At 35.2% G+C, this 21464-nt stretch overlaps 2 protein-coding genes and 2 long non-coding RNA genes across 15 annotated transcripts; 1 reads left to right on the top strand and 3 right to left on the bottom strand.

Annotated features, from left to right (window-relative positions):
• The first annotated feature begins 2954 nt into the window (after nucleotides 1-2954).
• Nucleotides 2955-8446, top strand: LOC103874599. 10 transcript variants are annotated; one of them, XM_033273758.1, is made up of 7 exons: nucleotides 2959-3673; nucleotides 3757-5612; nucleotides 6065-6584; nucleotides 6658-6914; nucleotides 6982-7231; nucleotides 7302-8175; nucleotides 8269-8446. In XM_033273758.1, exons 3-7 carry the CDS (start codon nucleotides 6347-6349, stop codon nucleotides 8282-8284), a joined length of 1635 nt encoding a protein of 544 aa, XP_033129649.1. In that variant the 5' UTR covers nucleotides 2959-3673; nucleotides 3757-5612; nucleotides 6065-6346; the 3' UTR covers nucleotides 8285-8446. The 10 variants fall into 10 exon arrangements, with proteins under 10 accessions (XP_033129653.1, XP_033129649.1, XP_033129648.1 ...); XM_033273757.1 differs by having other exon boundaries at nucleotides 2959-3999; nucleotides 4145-5612; XM_033273759.1 differs by having other exon boundaries at nucleotides 2959-4768; nucleotides 4836-4912.
• A 330-nt stretch (nucleotides 8447-8776) lies between these two features.
• LOC103874597 lies at nucleotides 8777-10496 on the bottom strand. Its single transcript, XR_634227.3, has 2 exons — nucleotides 8958-10496; nucleotides 8777-8882 (listed from the first exon to the last, which is right to left on the bottom strand). It is a non-coding gene; the product is annotated as an uncharacterized LOC103874597 (long non-coding RNA).
• Nucleotides 10497-10871: 375 nt separating this feature from the next.
• On the bottom strand, nucleotides 10872-12442 carry LOC103874598. 3 transcript variants are annotated; one of them, XR_001955057.2, is made up of 3 exons: nucleotides 12245-12442; nucleotides 12102-12180; nucleotides 10872-11967 (listed from the first exon to the last, which is right to left on the bottom strand). It is a non-coding gene; the product is annotated as an uncharacterized LOC103874598 (long non-coding RNA). The 3 variants fall into 3 exon arrangements; XR_634228.3 differs by having other exon boundaries at nucleotides 12102-12337; XR_634231.3 differs by having other exon boundaries at nucleotides 12121-12266.
• A 5957-nt stretch (nucleotides 12443-18399) lies between these two features.
• Nucleotides 18400-21232, bottom strand: LOC103874596. Its single transcript, XM_009153021.3, has 3 exons — nucleotides 20875-21232; nucleotides 19032-20749; nucleotides 18400-18954 (listed from the first exon to the last, which is right to left on the bottom strand). Exons 2-3 carry the CDS (start codon nucleotides 20592-20594, stop codon nucleotides 18571-18573), a joined length of 1947 nt encoding a protein of 648 aa, XP_009151269.1. The 5' UTR covers nucleotides 20595-20749; nucleotides 20875-21232; the 3' UTR covers nucleotides 18400-18570.
• Between the last annotated feature and the right edge of the window lie 232 nt (nucleotides 21233-21464).

Raw genomic sequence — 21464 nt, 5'->3', positions numbered from 1 at the left:
CGAATAATATTTATAATAATACTATGCCTTTGTCATAGGAAAAAATAAAAGTTTTAATAAATTGTTGCTGGTGTTTTGGCATAATAAGGTGTCCTATGTTACCGAATTCAAATCAAACAAATATTTATATATGTCTCTTTTTTTGTACAAATGCATAAATTAACAGAAAAATATATTGGAATTTATTATTTTTCATATAAAAATTAAAAATAAAAATGGTAAAAGCTTCACATACGTCTTCATTCCATGTCGTTTGAGAAAGAAGAAAAAGAGGAGGAGACATTCGAGCGTACAGTTCTCGTGGTATGTCAGGTCTTAGGATTAAACTACATTTGTGGGATACAAGTGTCGTGAATGGCTTCAGTCTGATAAGATCTGGTCCGGTGATCTCATTCAAATTACCATAAAGAGTGAATTACTCTCTCAAATAAGAGGTTCAGTTGTAATACTTAGGGATCGAATCTACAAGGAGCTAGGGAACCTAATAGATCTAATCAGGGTGATTAAGCTAGGTTGATTATGATTAAAGCAAATAACAAGTTGTGAGCAAGGTAGTTGCTCGGTTGATTGATTGTGGTTTAAGATAATTAAATGAAATAGCTAGATTTAGTGGGGGTTATTGGTTGTTGTATTTTAATGGATTTGAAAATCTGAACTAAATCTAGAGTTATTGGTTCTATGATTTTCAAATTTGTATTAAAATCATGTGTTATTGGTTTAATGATTCATAAATTCTATATCAAATCAAATGTTATTTTATTTTTTCGGATTAGTATTTACAAATCAGGAGGTTTTTCCTTGGATTTGAGTCTTTGTATTTTTAACAAAAAAATCCAAACAAATCCATTCAAATTCATTATAGAATCAAATTTATTAGTAAATCAGTACAATTGAATAACACTTGATTTGATATGGAATTTATGAATCATTAAACCAATAACATATGAATTTAATACATATTTGAAAATCATAGAACCAATAACACTAGATTTAGTTCCGATTTTCAAATGCATTAAAATACAACAACCAATAACCCTTACTTAGGGTTTCTATTCAGGTAATCAAGATTATAATCCTATAGATGCTTATTAGTTGTATGCATGGTATTATAGAGCCAAGCTCTTAAACAACAAACTGATCGGCGTTCGTTTTCTAGGTTTGTCTATTGACACGACTTTAGTGTCGATCGATGATTCTAGAGGAATATCGATCGATGCACTTATCTCGCTGTCGGTCGATTATTCTGTAGGAATATTGATCGACGAGCTTTAAGTCAAGCTTTACGCACAGGTTGAATTATGCTCACTAGGCTTCCTAGATCATCTTTCGTCTTACTCTAACAATTCTAGCTCAGTTAGGTCGGATTCAAGGTGAGATGCAAGTTATCACTTGTGTCTACAACTCCTAGGGCAAGTTCTAAGTAGCTAATTTAGAAACATGCATTAGTGACAATCCTAATGATGAATATCACAACTTAGCAATATATAGTTGAAGTTAATCCTTCATAACATATTTGAACCTTAAACCTAGCAATAGAACTACTCAGATATAGCTAAGCAATTCATAACAACAAGGAATAGATAATAAAACTGCATAGAATTAATAAGAAGAATCAATGGATTTCCTATCAAAAATCTCTCTGGATCTTCTCTCCGACTATTCTAAAATCCTAGAAAAACCTTAAAATCTTTTGCTGTGGAAAAAGGGAACAAGAAAGCACTCTTTCCCTCTAACATGTTTGCAAACTATAAGTATTAGGTTAAAACTCGTCAGGGGTAATTTTGTAATTTGGTGAAGTCTTCGGCGTTAAGTTGGCTTGGGCCAAACGGGATTTTGTGCACTCGTTGTTGATCGATTATTCCTCTTCAATATCTACTGATGGTCGTGCTCGATGGCCAGCTCGGATGTTTTCTTTTTTTTATCTCCAAAATGCTTCAAAATTATCACTTTATTCCAAATCACTTCTGAACCAGTAAATATACTAAATAGACTCAAGAATATAGTAAATAGTAGTAAAAAACTTATAAGCCATGGGTAAAAGTAGGTCAAATTCATGGTCTATCAGCTCCCCCAGACTTATCATTTTGCTTGTCCTCAAACAAAACATAATGCAGTCTCTCTGAAAGAGGTTTTGAAAACATCAGGAACTCACAGATTTAAAACTCATAATCATCACTTCAGGCATTCATAGTCTCAGAAGCACATTATACAATATCCTATTCTAGCAACCAAGTGCACCTAGTCAACAACTTAGCAAATCATGTCTGACAATCCCCTCAACCAACCTCATTTCTTACATAAATAAAAATGTAGGCTTTACTTGGGTGTATCGATCACATGATGCAAGGATGCTCAAACAAGTATTTGGACCTGCAGGTAAACATTAATTCCTTTCCTATCTCTCTCTACTAATTTCTCCCTCAGTCAAAGTCTGCTTTATTGCAAGATCATTGACAAGGTTGGATAGGCTTCCATGAATCAAGCTTTAATGGTTTTAGCCAACAAATCATGTTCACCTCTTTTTGACCTATATCCTAGGATTTTTGTGAAGCAAACCTTATGGTTGTTGCCACCAAGTTCTGTTCAAATTCTTTACCTATAAAATTCTTATGAATCAAGCCTTAATGGTTGTAGCCACCAAGTCCTATTCGAATTCTTTTCCTATTTTTTCTATTTCTGACTATATTGTTTATTATTATTATTATTATTATTATTATTATTATTGTTATTATCATTATTATATATATATATATTTTTTTTTTATATTATAAACCTAAATTTTGAAATTGAGAGAGAGATGGTGATATTTCTATACAAGGCTTTACCTTCAGACTTGTTTGAAGAATTTGATCTCATGTGTTAGGGGATTTTTGTGTAGGATCTTTGTGAGTACCACATAACGATGGTCAAGGCTTTGAATTCGTATAGATTTGCAAATGATAAGGTAGAAAGAGACGTTTTATTAGATCAAAGAGCTGGAACTACAACAGTTTTGAGTATGAACGGCCTAGTTCTAGCCACCTAGCTCTAATCTCTAAGTCTCGAAGTGTCGATCCCTAGGTCTAGGGTTTAGGTTCCCTTTATATAGTATTCTTAAGGTGGGCCTTAGTCGGTTTGAGCAAGTGGAACTCTTCCATATTCGGAAATAGGAAAGGTTCTTGTTATCGAAAGTTTTCAATTTTTCGGGGGAATAGGGCGGTCCCTGGGACCAGACACGGAGTACTTCATAGCGGAGACTCGGGGTGCCTCCTAGCGGGGACCCAGAGGCCGGGTCATGCCTGGGGTTTGGAGAAATTCAATACATGAGTATTTTTTCCCAACAGTTTGCCCTTTAATGCTCGATTTCGTCATTGAACTCGGGGAATAACCTGTGCACTCAAGTCAACCAGAATTGCTCATTCTCAGCAGGCTACCCTTAGGCAGGACATCGCTCCAATAATCTTGCGATCCCGGGCTCCACTCAGGCCGAAGCCACACTATGACCCCGGGGAGGACCGGTTCCCTTATACCAGACCGGGGCCTGGCGTTGTTTTCTTGAGCTATTGATCTCTTGTTGAAGATGGAGAAGCTCGGGGCTTCTGATGGTGTCTTGGAGACAGCGGAGCCTGGAGCTCTGATGATTTCCGAAGAGGAGGCCTGAATGTTTGATGCGTAGAGGCAAGTCTTGAAGCTGGTACTAGATGCTTTAACGGACATGTTGCTTCCTTGTCTATTCTGAGGTTCTTGGTCAAGTTTGTGACTTCATGGATTTTCCAGGTCTGGTACGTAGGACAATTTCCGTTGAAGTTTCCCCCGTTTTTAGGAGATTTTCTCCTTTAAATGAAGGGGATCTGCTGAGATCACCCCTTTCGCCAATAAGGAAATGATTTGAATTTTGAATAAGTTATTAGATACACGGCTTCTTTGGAAATCTTCCCAACGGCTCCTGCTTTATAGATTTTCACTTTCCTTTTTCCTTTTTAATTCCTTGCTCATTCGCCATCGATATCTCAGATTCAGGTAACTTTTTCTCTTGCCCTTCTTCTAGTTCTTCGGATTTCTTTGTTTGTTAAGTTTTTGCGGATTAGCTTTCTCATTGTCGCGATCTGTTGGATAGGAACTATTAGATCCATGTCTAAGCGTTCCACTTCATTTGTCCCCGCAGAGGCTGATATGGTCAGGTTGAAGAGAATGATGGATTCTCCAGTTTCCCGATCTGACAGCTCCTCGGAGCCATGCGAAGGATTTGATTGCGATCTGTAGCTCCCCTACCCATGTCTTGTGTTTACGCAGCTCCCCCATTAGTGGGTCCTGCCTCATCGGTTAGTGAGTACAAGCTGGCGGAATAAGTACTCGCTTCCTCGTTTTGTTACCCTCAGGATCTCTACTTCGGAGGAACGTACTTCTAGCTACATCACACGGGAGATCGCCGTTACGAAGCTTTCTTTGACTCTGGCTTCCGGGGAGTGATTCCTGCACAGATTGCTGGTTTATGCAGCCTTTTTGAAATTTCGTCTTCTCAGCTAAGCCTTCCGGCTTGGAGAATCCTCATAGCTATCCAAAACCTAGATGATTTGGAATATTTGTCTTTTGGTATCAATGTACGTGTATCATCTGGCTCCTCTTAATGGAGGAGAGGGGCAATTTCATCTTCAACCTCGTAGCGGCTTGCCAATTGTGGAGGAGCTTCCAAAAAGTGATCGGAAAGGGCCGGTTTTTAACAAAAAATGGCAGGAGAGATACATTTTTATGATGCTTTCTGGATCTTTTTATCGATGGAATTTTATAGGTAGGATGCGGTTGATCCTTTTTGTTGATTGGTCATCTTTCTCAACTTTTATTTTTATTTTTTGCAGTCGGGACTCATCTTGCTCCCGCGGAAAGAGAGAGAACCGTTATCCGGGTACGAGAGCTTCCTATAGACCGTCACCAGGTTAATTTCTTGGTTCAGCCCGGTTTAGCTATACCTATAAACTCTGTAGCAAATTATCCATAAATCGCCAGCTATCATTTGAAAAAGATACTTTAGGTTTTAGTAGTGACGTGAAGAATACATTAACTGAAATGATCATGATGATGTATCATGTTATTGATGATAATGATAATGATAGTGATAATGACGATGATAATGTTGATGATGATGATGATGATAATGATAATGATGATGGATGGATATTATATTATTACATCATACCTTTGCCCAACTGGGTATGTTTTCTGTTCATAAGAGATAATGGTATATATTAAGTTCTTGAAGCTTCATTTATAAAAGAAACCAGACATAAAGATATTAGTAATTGTGTAACAATGTTCGCATGATTGAATTTGTGTATACCAATAAAAATTAAACACATATATATCATACGATTGTCATTATCATCCCGTGTTTTATACTAAACTTTTAATTCAAGTCACATCTACTTTTCCAAGCACACCATAGGAATTAATTGCTTCACCAAACATCAAAGTATAATAAAAACGAAATAAAAGTAATCAAACTTCAAACAGTGTGATGATCTATAATTTAATAACCCAACCTCGCTCACATCAAACTCTCACTTGCTGTGCACTATGGGTTAGCCTTTCAATGTGTTATAATTCTCTCTCTGCCCTCCTCATTTTCAGACCAGCTGGTAAAAAAAGCCATTTTTTTTTTGGTCAAAAAAAGCCATTTTGTTCTCTCTTTCTTTATAATCCAAGTGTCTTTTTTTCATATTTACTAGTATCGAAATTTCATGTTTTCATAATCTCCTTTTTTATCATAAGAAACCAGATTTTTTACAGTTTAAAATTGTTAAAAAAAAAAAAAAATTCAGATACGATCAACAGTTATGCTCTTCTCTCCTTTAATATCTCCATAATTAGTGCAACAAATCCGTTTCATGAGTTTATACTTTCAAATTTTCTTTATCTTCTCCATTAAATCAATTTGTGTTTATTCAGCTCAGTGGTTTAGGTAGAAAAAGTGACTGAGAAATTCAGAAACGTTCATTAGATTCTAAAGCCAGCTTTTTTTAAAAAAACTTGGTTTGATCTGGTTCATAGAGAATGATTAATTTAATTATTGTTACTATCTATTTTGCAGGAAATTAGAAAAATGGACCACTTGATGAAGAAAGAAACAAGCATAGTTTGATGGAAGTATCTTGATCTATCTTTTTTCCACAAAATATATACATATTTATCTTAGAAAAGAAAGAAAAAGTTAGAAAATATCATGTGAGGTGTGGTTGATAGTTGGCAAGTGTTGCTATAAAAGAAAGTGATAGTTTCCTGAGAAAACTTATAGGTAAGAAGAAAGTATTGGGAAAAGCTTTTCAGTTACAAAGAGAAGTAAGAGACAAGAGACAGAAACAACAAGAAGTTAATGGAAGCAAGAGGTAGTAGTGGTATAAGCATGAAGTCATTAGAGAGAGTGGTTTCAGATAAAGCATTAAAGCTTGGAAACTCATTTCCATGTCAAATCTGTGTGGTTGGGTTTCTCTGTGGAATTTGTCTCACTTCTCTTTTCGTAGCTGCTCTCACTTCCATTGGCACCTTCGAGCTCGCCGCCTTCTCCTTCTCCTCTTTTTCTCCTCCTTGCAATTCCACTTCTCAAATCATCAGTATGTTTCAAGAAATTTTTGGTAACTAGTTGTGTATGTTTTATATAATGATAGATTGTTGTGTTATATGCAGACATGGGTGCAGACATAGACATGAAACTGAAATGGAAGAACAAAGCTGAGCCAGAAGAAGAAAATGATGATGATCAGGTGAATCTTTTGGTCTCTGCTTGGGACAACTTATTACTAAACAATGAAGACTATTTCAAGAAACTATGGATGAACAAATCTGATGTCCCAAACGCTCCACATTTGGAGAACTGTGAGGAGAGGACACGAGCTAGAGAGCGCTTGGATACAAGACTATCAAATCATACGTTTCCTTCTTGGGTATGCTTTCCTCTTATTCTTTGTCATCATCAAGAAGCTAATGATCACATAAAAACACTTGTTCCAGATCAATGGAGGAGATGAAGATAACTATCCATTAACTAGAAGAGTGCAAAGAGAGATATGGTATCATCAGCATCCTTTGGACTGTGAAGACAAGAGTCTCAAGTTCCTTGTAGCTGACTGGGAAACGCTTCCTGGCTTTGGTATAGGAGCTCAGATCGCTGGAATGACTGGTCTTCTCGCAATAGCTATAAACGAAAACCGAGTTCTTGTTTCAAATTACTATAACCGAGCAGATCATGATGGTTGCAAAGGTATGTCCTTAAAAGATATCAACACCCTAGGCTACAACATCTTCTTGATCAATCTTCTGTTTGGTTGCAGGTTCTGCTAGAGGAAGCTGGTCTTGCTACTTCCTACCGGAAACATCGAAAGAGTGTAGGAAACGTGCGTTTGAAGTAATGAAGAAGAGAGAAGCGTGGGAGAGAGGGACTGTTACAGGGAAACAAAACTACAGCACCAAGGAGATTTGGTCTGGACATATACCAAAGAGATGGGGTAAGCCTTGGAGTTACATGAGGCCAACTACAGAGATCAACGGAACCTTACTCACCAGTCACAGGAAAATGGACAGGAGATGGTGGAGAGCACAGGCGGTTAGATACTTGATGAGGTTTCAAACGGAATACACTTGCGGTTTGATGAACGTTGCTAGACATGCTGCGTTTGGGAAAGAAGCTGCTGAGATTGTTCTCTCGGCAGGAGGTTGGAGAAAGAAGAAGAAGAGGTCGGAGATTGAGGAAAGCGTGTGGTCGAGTCACAAGCCGTGGATACCGAGGCCAATGCTGAGCGTGCATGTGCGTATGGGAGACAAAGCTTGCGAGATGAGAGTCGCAGCTTTAGAAGAGTATATGCGTTTGGCTGATAGGATCAGAGAACGGTTTCCGGAGCTCAACAGGATCTGGCTCTCTACGGAGATGAAGGAAGTTGTGGACAGGAGTAAAGAGTATGGTCTGTGGAGATTCTATTACACGGAAGTGGCGAGACAAGTTGGTAATAACTCGATGGCTGAGTATGAAGCTAGCCTTGGGAGAGAGATGAGCACGAACTATCCTCTTGTTAACTTCTTGATAGCGTCAGAAGCTGACTTCTTCGTCGGAGCTTTAGGCTCCACTTGGTGTTTCCTCATTGATGGTATTAGGAATACCGGTGGTAAAGTCATGTCCGGTTTTCTCAGTGTCAATAAAGACCGGTTCTGGTAACTTCACCGCTTCCACTATGTACAGAACTTCTCCACTTCTTGTTTCTTCAGATGTTGTAACAAAATGTTTTTTTTTTCGGTTTGGTTTAGGCGTTCGGGTGTATAATCTGTTCCGGTTTGGAATCAATTCAGGTTTGAGTTTTCTGGAGCACAAATTTAGATCTCATTCGGATATATAAAAGTTTGGTTTGGTGTCAGTTGGGGTTCACTCGGGTTCGGTAACACATCGAAAATTCAGTTAAACCAGTTTTAGATTTGGGTCCGGTTATAATTCATGTTTAGTGTTCCAAATACTTATTTCTAACTCGAAAATACATATTTAAATTCACAAACTTGAAAATTTTAAACAATTTGCATTAACAAAAGCTTGGGACATGAATATAAGTGTTTTTTTTTTTGAATATCCATTTGAATTCGGATTTGATAAAACCCAAAATACAAGAGAATAAAATCCATTCAGATATTATGTCAGGTTCACTTCGGTTTAGATTTACCCTTTAACCGATTATATCAGTTTGAATTTTCGGGTTCGGTTTTTTTGCCCATCCCTAGTTTGGTTTATAAACAATTCAGATCAACCATGAACCAACTTCACTGATTAACTGAACAGAGCAAAATGGCTGTTTCTTATATAACAAACGTGTCTTCACTAAGAATCTCACAAATAAGATGGCATACTACAAACAATAACGCAACCAAACTTTCTGCACAATAAGCAAGACAAGACTCGATAAGATTGTGTCTGAAACGAAATCCACAACAGGGCAAAAGAAATTTACCTTGACAGGGAATGTTCCTGTGGGAAGTTTTGTGGTAAGGAGCTCTCTGAGCCTCCTCACGCCTTTGACCTTATTAGTTAATATATCGAGCAGCGGAAGAACCTCTTCCGTCTTAAGAGGGAAGTCAGGGGTTAACCACAACACAGGTCTTAACCCTTTCTTGTACTCGCTTTCGTTCTTTTTCTTCTTGGCACCGCCTTTGTCTTTTTCCTTCTTGCCATCTCCAGCATCCTCCTTGGAATTATAATCACACTAGCTGTTTTCCAGCACTATGTGCAGTAATGAATTTTTTAAATCAAATTTATATTTAAAAATAAATTTTATTATATATTATAAATTTTACTACTTTTTTACTAATATTTAATATAGATTTGATATATATTAAATCAATTTGTATAAAATTAATAAAATGATATAATCTTGTATAATTATCAAAAATTTAGCCTAAACAATATTTATAAAACTTTTAGGTATATAAAAAACTAATGATCTTACGGTTAGATATTTAAATTTTTTAAAAATAGTAGAAATTTTTGAAAGCTTTAGTAATACAAATTATATAATTATACAAAAATAATAATATTTTGAAATTTGAAATATCATATATGAATATATTTATTTTATAGATAATGTATGAGCTATTACCATATTTAAAAAAAAAAGTTTACCAAAAACAAATATCAATATTAAATGTAATATATGAATTATTACCATATTCTGATAAGTTTGCCAAAAATATAAATCAACATTAAATGAAATTATCCATGTCATATTTTTCTGGAAGCCATGTCATCAATTTCAGTAGCCATGTCATATTTGTTTTGTGAAATTGATTGTAAAGAAGAGATATGGCAAAATCACTTCTCAAATATAGTCTAGGGGATAGCATTGACGATCTTTGGCTTTTTCCTTTCCCTTTCTCTTTCTCTTTTTATATTTCATTTCAAAATTATATTTCTACTTTTCTAGAAAATTTTATTTATACTTATCAGCTGAAATTGTCTTTTTAACATTACTAGAGGTTTTACCGCGCTACGCGCGGTTTGTTGTTTATAAAATTTATATATATTTTAAAGTTAAACTTAAATATAAAGATTGATTATCATTAATTTTTTGACATAGTATTTGACAAATTAAAATGAAATGTTTTGAAAGATAATAATTTTATGTTTAAAATATCATTAATTTATATACTAATATATATTTTAGATGTAAACATAATTAAAGTTTCTATTAATCTTTTTGTAATCATGTTTAACCTTCATTTCATATACATATACACACACTGCATTTGTAATCATTTTGAATACTTAAATCTGTAAATTTTGATGACCAATAACACAATGATTTAATAAATATTTAAAATTTTGAAACTATATTTTATTTTCAACATTTATTTTTTAGTATTTATTATTTTGTAATTAAGGATTTTTAATTAAAAAGGGTAAAATATGTAGGAGGTTTTAATATGAACGTTTTCTGAGCGTAATCAAAAACCATAAAAATATTTTTAATTTAATACTATATGATTGATTTGCTTCAATGGTACACACCACAAGCCACACATTTTTATGATTCTAATTTAATTTTTATGTGAAATTATTTTTATTTTCAAATATGATTTCTTTAAAATTTAGATCAAATTTAAGATAAAATTTGGCCAATAAATTACAGAGAAAAACAAAAGTTGGCTACGAAATCACACAAAATTAAAGATGTAACTAATCAAAGTGTGAATGTATTTTATTTGATACTATGGCTATCTCAAAATATATAGTCTCCAATGGTTAATTCATAACTATATAAACTGATTCTTAAACATCTCATTGACATGTTGGGGATCAAATTTTTGCTTCATCTTATAGTAACAGCTGAAAGATAGCATTCCGGAAAAATCAAATTGCCCTATGTTCATATTTGTAAATAAAATATATATATAGCACATTCATGACGTTGATAACTTGTGGGTACTCTAAAACCTCATTATGTTCCTTTGTTAGCAAGGACTGTTCGATCACTGGCTCAATAGAGAGAGTTTACAAAGATGCAGTTGTTATGCATTTTACCAAAGTGTGGGTTGCACAACTGAGGATAGCTTTTAAACCAATATATCACTATTTTTTGAAGAGGAAAAAAAACAATCTCTAAAGGTAATTTGTTAAAAGACTGGTGATGATGACACAAGAGAGAAGAACGATTCACTTAACCAACCAAAACTCCTTGACAGAGAGTGATAATGTCAACATGAGTAATTGGTGATGTTTTTTCTTTGTTAAACTCTCCAAGACATCCAAGAACCCAACCAACGGTGTCGTCACCCCCTGCAAACTATAAAACAAATACCATAGCACATTATAATAGCTAAAAACAATAGTTAAGAAAATATGAGACCGGACAAATATTGTGTGAAAAACCTATTCGATCCAGAATAAAAAATAAATAAACTTTAAATCAAACACTTGTTTTCACAAAAACACTAATTAAAACTCCAATATCAAAGACTAATCCCAAAAAAAAACGTTCACACAGTTCCAATTATGATAATTTGGTTTGTGTTACTTTGGTTTATCATAGACGGTTAGCTGAAAACTTCTTCAAGCGACTCATGACGGTGTGTCCCTTATCGATGGAAGGCCTGACAAAAAACTAAATAAACCAAGATTAAGTTACATATCTTCTTAAGCTATGGAGTTCATAATCCTACTTACGCAAGACTTGTTGAGCATTAAGACTTCATTTGGGTCTCTCTCGAGCATCTTTCTTATCAGATATTAAGCCTTTCAGACAAAGATTTCTTCTTACGTTTCTATTTAGATTGATAACATACATGAGAAAACCATTATAAAGCACATAAAAGTTTGTGAAAGTAACAATCTTACATCCCAAACCGAAGCTGGAGCCAGAGTGGCATTTCAATCATCGCTCCAAATAAGTGATTCTGGATCGTAGTCCTTGGTCAAAACTTCAGCCGAAACGGAGAATGGACTCCCAACCGCATCCGTGAAGTTTTCTATTTCAGACAACAATATATCGCAGGAAAACAAATATTTCAGCATAAAGAAAATAGCAGGCCTGAGGAACATAGATAACCCAAAATCAAACAAAATTATAATATGGATATTGTCTTAGCAAGAAGATCATTACTGAATAAGGTTCACCGGACCTCAGACTGCAATTTGAAGCCGTAAAATTAAACTGAGTCTCCAATTTCGTGGTACTACCTCTGAAAAAGAAACGTTTGATTCTTCTCCGGAAGAAAAGACCCTTTTATATGAAAACTATCCAACCTGAGATTGTAAATCGGCAGGAACAGTTGCGACTGATTTCCACTCCCTGATGATTTTGTTGTGGAGAATTAGTCGAAGCGCAGAGATTTGGAAAAGAAATATATGTAGCTATAAGTTTTAGGGAATGGCAAGAGTTGAATAGACATTTATTGTTTCAGATAATAAGGGGGCTTTAAGATTTATCAATGTGGAAAGGTGACGTTCCAAAGGAGGTTCAGAGAAGGTGGAAAAGCTAAATTTGATTAAAAAGAAAAAGAAGGTGGAGAGGCGAAGAAGGCGATTGGATGAATGGTGGATTTCTAGTGATAAAGTAAATTTGGGCCAGAGTTAAATTTTTGGAACTACGAACGCCTAATTTGATTTTTTAGTTGACAAAGCAAGTAGCGTGGCAAAAAGAAGGTTTCTCATTGGTTGATTTTTCATGCATATATGGATAGGTTCAATGAAGCTCATATCCTCTTTTAGTATTGTAAGATTAGATCAAATTGCAATTTCTCAATTATCTTTATGTTTTTTTTCTAAATATACATTACATAAATTCTGAATCTAAGAGTAAAACGAATATGATTGTTTATGCATATCAAAAATATTTTAAATAAAGTTAAATATAAATAAGTTAATTTTTTATTAAATAAATAAAAAATCAGTGATTGTGATTTTTTGGTCAAACTATATCCTTTTATATCGGAATTTAAAAAGATGTATACTTAAATTAGACATGTTTCAATTTGTGATTCAGTTATAAATATACTTCTTTGTCTTTTTTTGAAACACCATTATTTCATTATCGAAGATGAAAGTTACTTTCAAACCTTGGTTTATTGGTTTCTTTATGCTCACAATTCTTCTGCTCGGTTTGTATTTACATTTATTGCTTTATTAATAATATTGAATAATCATTAAAAAATAAATTTATTTGCTATCATTTATTTTATACTAGGTGTTTTACCCGCACATAAAGACATAATCTTTGTACAAATACTTATTAGTTTATCTTTTATTAATTTAAATGTTCTCGAAAAGTTTAAAAATCAAATTATTTATATATACTAGTTTTTCATCAAAATATATATGTTTATACAAATGGAAAACACTCATATATTAGAAATAGTTTAGAAAATATCTTTATACAAATATTTTTGTTTGATTTTTTTGTATCTTAATATATTAAATTTTATAATATAAATATCATTTTCCAGATAATAACCCAATATAGATAAGAATTATCATTATTTTAAAATATTTTTTTATTTTTAATTACATAATAAATTATAAATATAAACTCACTAAGGGTAACTACATAGATTATATGTTTAATTCTATATTATTGAGTTTAATGATTTTTCAAGAATAATGAAAGATTAAAAAAGAAGATATTTAGACTTTCAATTTTTTTAATATAAATATGCATAAAAACTCTAAACATATATTTTACAAAAATTGATTTTTTATTTTAAATATGAAAACTAAGGTTATATTTTAGTTATTATAATAACAGGAGAAACGACGATTTCGACAGCAAAAGGTGACAGAAAATGTGGTGAAATTTTACGAAACAAAAGTAATCCATGCGATGCCAATAAGTGTAAAGCCTATTGTCTCAAACTGAATAAACTAGCGCCAAGTGCTGCTTGCGAAAATGGGCCTTCTGGCGAAAAACGAATGCTATGCATATGTTATCATTGCTGATTATTTATCTACATTGAAACTCAAATAATATCTACTAATAATATTATGCTTTTGTCATAGAAAAATAAAAAAAGATTTAATAAATTGTTGCTGGTGTTTTGGCATAATAAGGTGTACAATACTATGAAATAATAAATATTGATATTGTGTCTTCCCTTTTCTTTTTTTTGTACAATTGCATAAATTAACAAAAAGAAAAGATATTGGAATTTGTTATTACTTTCATATTAAAAATTGAAATAAAAATGGTAACAGCTTCACATACGTCTTCCTTCGATGTCGTTCGAGGAAGAAGAAAAGGAGGAGGAGACATTCAAGCATACACTTCTCGTGTTACGTGAGGTCTCCAGGATCGAACCACATCTGTGGGATACAAGTGTGGCGAATGGCTTCAGTCCGATAAGATATGGTTCGGCAGACTCCACGTCGTATCGTGGAAGGATCGATGCGAGATCCGGCGCGAGGATTCGAACTCTGGCGATCTATTCACGGCTTGTATTGAAGTAAATGATAAACATGTGATATTTTCAAGTTAATGAATAATAAGACTTTTTTTGGGGTAAAATTATGAAAAGATACTTGAATAATTATTTCTAGTCAAAATGAGTGATTGGCATTTTATACGCAAGTAGTTATGAATACTCGGTTCTCTAGCATTATTACTGTAATAAGCTGAAGAACTTGTAGTAGAATTTTCAAAGCTGTCACCTTTTTTTCCTTTTCACATTATAACTCTGTTCTGATCGTCTTAGTTGCTATGAACCTTACTCTCTTTTTTTTTCTGTGCGACATGACAATGCATATCACTCTTGTGTCTTGATTTGTTATGCATTATTCCTTCTTGGTTCTCTTACATTAACAACAATAAGCAGTAGTAGAAAGTTCTCTGTGGTTGAAGGACCAATGAATATCTTACCTTCTTAGGGAGTGAGGTAGAGTCCCAAGTTATATAGCATCGTTGTTCTAACTGTGGTCAACACATGTAAATGTAGATATCCAGGGACAGGGGAATGAATACAACAAACTGTTCGCAGACAACGGCATCTATAGCTGTGCAGGATGGGAACTCCTCTATACAAAAATCCGCCACCAAGTTAGACTCTGGCCTGCTTTCTTTGACGGCGCCATATTTTGTTAGTTTTATGTCTGACCTTCTTATGTCTCTGCCTTTGTGCATATATGAACGCAAGTTGTAGTACAAAATCTTCGAAAATTCTTGTTTAGAAGATTAGAATAATATGATTTTAAATAATCTGGGTCGATTTGTATTGTGCATGAACTCGTTGAGGGGTTTTAGCGAGGTCTCATTTAGTAGAGAAAAAGTTTGGGCTAAAATATAGTAAATTAGAAGTTTTGAGGACAAGTTAGTAAAAGGAGGAAGTGAAAAAAGGGAACTTGTCACACAGAACAAATCCAGTTTACAAACCACTACTCTTTCGGTTTGTCTACAATTGATGTTGGTGTAATGTCATTTAATTCAATTGTACCAAAGCCTACATGTGATGGTTAGACGGCAATAAAAAAACATAAATTACGTGTTAACAAAAAATTGAGAATCAGGCTCATTTGGTAAGTTATATTTATCGATTCGTTAGTAGCAGAAAGAAATTAAAAACATGGAAGTTCTTTAAACTGATATATCAGAAGTAATATGTATGCTTGATACACAATTTTTCAGAAGTAATATTTGGTAAGGATAATTGAAGTGTATAAAATACTTTGTCACCAAGAAAAAAGTTGCCTAATGTTTTTATGGTAGTTAAGGAAAATATATATAGTAATTTTGCATAATGTTTCACGATAAACATAATATTTTTAATGTAGGTTAACAATCTGTTAACCTAACTATCACATTTGTATACACTGTCGAGTGCTCCATAAAAATATCATAAAATTTCAAAAGTATCTCTTAAGCATACGACTAAGGCATGTATCAACTTGATCGTCTAAAACCATGTGGAAAATTAGGGTGAAAATTATTCGACTGTGGAAACAATATTTCAGCTGTCGATGGTTAAACCATTGAGATGGTTCTCAAAGATGTTAAAATATAGAGATATAGATTTTTTTAAAAATTTGTAGAACCCGCTATTTTGATTACTCAACTTGCTGACGATATTTTTAGATTTTTTTTTATATAAATAGAGTGATAAAATTCATGTCTCAGATAAAATTTATGCTTCAGTGAAAAAACTGATTGTTGGAGGTTTATTTTTTTCTTAATCCCAAATCTGTGAAGTCCATGATAAATTCAAAACAAATTTTGGTCCACAATTATAATTATAAATGGTCTCGGCCCAATGTATAGATTTATAAACTCAATCCGCGCAAAGTACGGATCCTCTCCTAGTAGTATATTAAATTACAATGGTCACAACAAGTCGATAACAAAAAAAAGAAACGCAACAATTGCAACTAAAATCTGGTTTTTAACATTAGAAATGAGATAATATATAACTAGATTACTCATAGATATGCAACTATAAAATGTAAAAGATTTGTTTTATTCAAACCTCGTTAAGAGTAAGAGGATTTTAAGCGTCATGAGAATGTTTAGAAAGTTTGGACACTCAGAAAAACGTCATGAGAATGTTTGGACACTCGCCAAAAGAGCATATTTAGAAAGTTTCATGAAGTTCTTGATATCATGAAACTTATGGAAAATAGATATGTTTAAGCCGGATCCACAAATCTCACTCAAGTCCATCGAAAGTTGCAGTCAGATAGACATTATGGATCAAACTTCAAGGGGTGTATATGTGTAATGGATGGAACACATGTTCCTATACAGAGCCGGCCCTGGGCTAAAGCCCGTAAAGCTTGGGCTTTCGGCGCCAAAATATGTATATATTCTAGGGGCGCCAAACTAGTAACATATATTTTTCATTGGTCCGGTGGTTAATGCTTCACTTGTTTTCCTTATGGCATTGCATAATGTTCGATTCTTGAGTTTGCTTTCTTTTTTTTTTCTTTTTTGAAAACCTTCTTTGTTATATTCATTTTGAAAATAACTTAAAGAATCTGACAGGTTTTCATTCCTTTATTGACAATCTTAGTTTCAATGTTTATATAATTTATTAAAGATTCTCATTTTTTTTATCAATATTAAAAAAATCTTATATCGTAGACATGCATAATTAAACAAACCAACTAAAAGAAAAAATCTAATTTCTTTTTCTAAACTCATGCATTTTTTTCTTTCGACTAATTATCTTCTTTTTCACCTACTTTTTGTATCTTTAAAAACTAAGAACAAACATGAAATTTCTTTTTGGATTCAAATACTCTCTCTCAGAACTTTGAAAATTTGAAGATTACAAACTAAACCAATTTCTAAATGATGTTCTCTTGTGTTGTACTTACCAGATTTTTTTCATTTTAAGTAATTATAACATTATTATCATTTTCATGCATTTTAGAAAGTGTTATTGGGAACAAAATAATAAGTCAGTTAAGTGGTTGACAAAAAAAACCTCAGTTAAGTGGCTACAAGACGAACTAGAGTAATCTAAAACCAATGTTTTTTTCTTTTTTGAAACTTATCTAAAACCAATGTTATTATCTAGTAACATGCTTAATGCAGAGAAAGTTGTAAAAAAAAATTTTTTTTAGATCAACTATTAGTTTTTAATGAAATTTCTACATGATGAAAAACTCTAATTTTTTTTAGCTTAGAAAGCTAAAAGTTAAAATATATATATATATATATATATTGTTTTTAGAGAGTATTATTTTGTTGGTTCGTTTTAGGCGCCATGAAACACAAGACCGGCACTGTTCCTATATGGTCTACGATGATTCTGAAATAGGAAAAACCAATGATGCACATGGGCGGATCTACGTGGTATGAAAAGGGGGCAGCTGCCCCCAGTAAAACATACATGTAAGATTATGTGCGTAGGAAATATGTAATTTTCTGCAGCTTGGTTGGTTCCAGTCCGTTTACTGCCCCCATCAAACCTCAGTTCAGCGCCCACCAGCCCCCTCTAATTTGCCCATTTTCCTTTCCTTTTCCCTCACGTATCGTTTTAGTTTGTATTAAATATTTTTTTTTCTAAAACAAAGAGGTAGTTGGTTTCATTCTCTTTCCTTAAATTATATATAAAACTTTCCTTTACCATATTATTAGTTTATTTTAAATATATCATAGCCAAACAAAAATATATATTATTTAATTGGTTAAATATTTTTATTTTGTTTCCACTCAAAATATTTTCTAGATCCGCCACCGATGATGCATCATGAACATTCTAGGAATATGCAACTTAGATTACACAAAAAAATGTAACTTAGACATGTTCACATATACATATGTTGACGTGCTTGCGTTATATTTTAAATGGTTTTTATTTTATTTGGATAATAAAGACCGGTTCTGGTAGCTATGTACAGAACTCTTCCACTTCTTGTTTCTTCAGCTGTTGTACAAAGTGTTTTCCCGGTTTGGTTCATAAACAATTCAGAGCAATCACGAACCAACTTCACTGACTAACTGAACAGAGCAAAATGGCTGTTTCTTATATAGCAAACGTGTGTTCCTTAAGAATCTCACAAATAACATGGCTTACTACAAACAATAACACAACCAAACCTTCTCTCGTCTAAGGGATACCCTGTTCTTCAAGGTGGCAATTATTTTATTCCGGTTCTTGATTGGAACGGGAACTCGAGGAACTAGGTTTCGAAGCACCCTGTTTCCTGTTCTTCCTGATTCTAGCTTTCTTGGCTTTCATTCTGCGTTTCTTCTCAGCTGAGTCGACCCATTTGTAATCTGATGGTATCATGAAAGGGTCAACTTCACTATCCTTGTACCGGTTACTGTCTCCGTCACTTGATTGGCCACCACCGCGAGTACCTTTCATCCACGACACCCATGACGCTGAAGATGAACTATCTGATGACTTTGCGTCATGAAAAACAGGGCTCGTAGGAGGCGTTGAGAATTCCTCAGATGGTTGGAGCTCTTCAAATTTAGTAAAAGTGATGAGTACACGGACGGTTGGTATAATGGGGATCGCAATCTGCACAATAAGCAAGACAAGACTCTATAAGATTGTGTCTGAAACGGAATCCACAACAGGGCAAAAGATATTATTACCTTGACAGGGAATGTTCCTGTGGGAAGTTTTGTGGTAAGGAGCTCTCTGAGCCTCCTCACGGCTTTGACCTTATTGGCTAATATATCGAGCAGCGGAAGAAGCTCTTCTGTCTTAAGAGGGAAGTCAGGTGTTAACCACAGTACAGGTCTTAACCCTTTCTTGTACTCGCTTTCATTCTTCTTCTTCTTGGCACCGCCTTTGTCTTTTCCCTTCTTGCCATCTCCAGCATCCTCCTTAGAATTATTATCAGATAGCGTCGACGATCTTTGGCTTTTCCCTTTCTCTTTCTCTTTCTCTTCTGGTGCCAACTTGGAGCCTTTCTTAACCTTTGCTGTTGTTTCTTCAGCACCACCACCATCATGACCAGGCTTCGCGCCTTTCTTGTTCCAACCAAACCATCCTTTCTTCTCCTTGAGAGGAGCACCGTTGGCTTCTCCTCCCGAACCATGATCGTCCACGTCATTCTCTTCATCCTCAGCAGCTTCGGAGTTCCCCATCCGCAACGCGGAATCCAGCTGCTTTCTTTCCTCAGCGGTCAACACATCCTCAAACCCATCGTTCTCAGCACCATTCGCCGTTCTGTCCTCATCAACAGCGAAGAGCTCCTCATCAGTCATCGCTCCCGGAACTCTTCTTGATTTCACGCTCACCATCACATGCATCATGTCATACACTTTAGCTTTCCAGCTCCCAACCGTCTCCGTCCTCTCTTGCCGTCTCCAGTTCGACTGAGGAACCAAATCAGCCTGAGTAACATCAATGCCAGGCCTATACATGTTGGTCTGAGACATGTGCGCCACTTCATGAGCAACCTCCGCTTCCGTCGGCTGAGTCCCCGCCCCCTCCAAAGCGTTCGTCACCTCTTTCTCCTTATGAGAAAGAACAATCAAGGAGCCAGGAGGCAACAACACTTTCCCATCATCCGACGCATAACCCTCCCCAAGAAAAAGAAACGTCTGATCCGACCGTTGGATGCGGAACCCATCAAAACCAGCAAGTGTCATATCAGCACGGAGGTTCGAACCGCGCTTCCATATCCTATACGTATCCGAGGGAGCAATACGGCTAATAAAAGGAATCACCGAGCTCTCGAAATGAAACGTTATCTCCATGTAAAAGTCACGGATACGAGACGCCGAAGCCGTTATCCTCGGAAGCCTACGGCACCATTTAGCCCAAGCGAGAGGCTGGTAGTGCCTCGCGATGATCATAGCGATGGCCTCCTCTCTAGTGCAAACAGCTTCCTGCAAAGCACTCCAGCCGTTCTCGTTCTGCAGGCTCCAATCCGCACCAGCAGACATTAAAATCTCAGCGGAGACGGGATCTCGCATACGTACAGCGAGGTGGAGAGGGGTTTCGCGGCCGGGGACATCGCGCCGGTCGATGACGGCAGTGACGGCATCGGCGCGTGACTCGGCTTCTAAAGACTCAGCCTCGTTGGTAACCTCGCCGGCCTTGGCTAAGCTGGGGAGGTCCATGACGATTCGTCTAAGAGCCGCGTGGTCGTGAAGCACGACGGCTAGATGAGCAGGACTGTGTGTGTACTTTGAGTAATCCTCCATAGGGGGCTCAGGTTCTCTTATCTAAAGAAGTCAGGTTCTGTCTCTTCTTCAAGCTTTAGTTCCTTCCATTACTAGAGACTTTGCTCTCTCTATAAAGATATGACCTTTAAGAGAGGAGGACTAAAAACAAAACCCTCCCTTTTATCTTCTTCAACCTATAGATTACGGAACAAAAATCAATTCCTCAAATCTAATAGCAAAAACGAAAGTTGTATTTTTTATTTTTTAATCTATATTCTAATTCATTGGTGTCCGTAAGGTGAAAAAAAGGAAAAGTCACCTGAGGAGGGAGGCTCGAAGAAGACGAAACACGGAGGCGCTTTGATGCTCTCTCCCACACCCGATCCAAAAACACGGAGGAAGGAATATGAGGAAGAGAAATAATGCCAACGGTTGACAATAATCGTCCGAGGAAAGTTCGATCTAGCGGCTAGGTGCGTACTTACTTCGCCATTAAAGCTTTTTGCTCAGATCTCTCTGCAATTTGTAATTTGCAATTTTTTTTGGTTGCAACCATTTGGGGGTTGCTATACGCTTCTCTGGAGGGAGGGGTAATTGATTATTAGCCTTGGATTTGGTGTTTATTTACGACTTTGCCATCTGATTTCTCATTTTTTTTTAAATAATGTCTCTCAGATGCTTTTTACATTTTCCAGAGTGGCTAGTTCAGCTTTCATCTCTTTTAATAGCTTATAAGCGCCCATCACTCCTTTTTTGTAAATCAGATCGACATCGAAGATTTAATTTCAATGCCCTCAGAGTCCGATCGAAAGAGGTGTACGGTTTTGGACCCGCCAAACTGCAGAGTTAGGACAAAGATTCTGTGGTTTCTTGTCTTGGTGAATGAGAAATCATAGTTATTGGTGGGGT

This window comes from Brassica rapa, chromosome A06 (assembly GCF_000309985.2).
Source record: "Brassica rapa cultivar Chiifu-401-42 chromosome A06, CAAS_Brap_v3.01, whole genome shotgun sequence".
NCBI classification, from domain to species: Eukaryota; Viridiplantae; Streptophyta; class Magnoliopsida; order Brassicales; family Brassicaceae; genus Brassica; species Brassica rapa.
The sequence above is the reverse complement of the archived record's forward strand: the minus strand, read 5'-3'. Positions and strand labels throughout refer to the sequence as shown.

What these genes read in the sequence shown, in the direction of transcription:
- LOC103874599 (XM_033273758.1), top strand. Translation starts at nt 6,347, where the DNA reads ATGGAAGCAAGAGGTAGTAGTGGTATAAGCATGAAGTCATTAGAGAGA. An exon ending in ATCATACGTTTCCTTCTTGG is followed by an intron (nt 6,915 to 6,981) that starts GTATGCTTTCCT and finishes CACTTGTTCCAG; the next exon opens with ATCAATGGAGGAGATGAAGA. An exon ending in AGATCATGATGGTTGCAAAG is followed by an intron (nt 7,232 to 7,301) that starts GTATGTCCTTAA and finishes GTTTGGTTGCAG; the next exon opens with GTTCTGCTAGAGGAAGCTGG.
- LOC103874596 (XM_009153021.3), bottom strand. Translation starts at nt 20,594, where the DNA reads ATGGAGGATTACTCAAAGTACACACACAGTCCTGCTCATCTAGCCGTC. An exon ending in CAGGAACATTCCCTGTCAAG is followed by an intron (nt 18,955 to 19,031) that starts GTAATAATATCT and finishes CTTATTGTGCAG; the next exon opens with ATTGCGATCCCCATTATACC.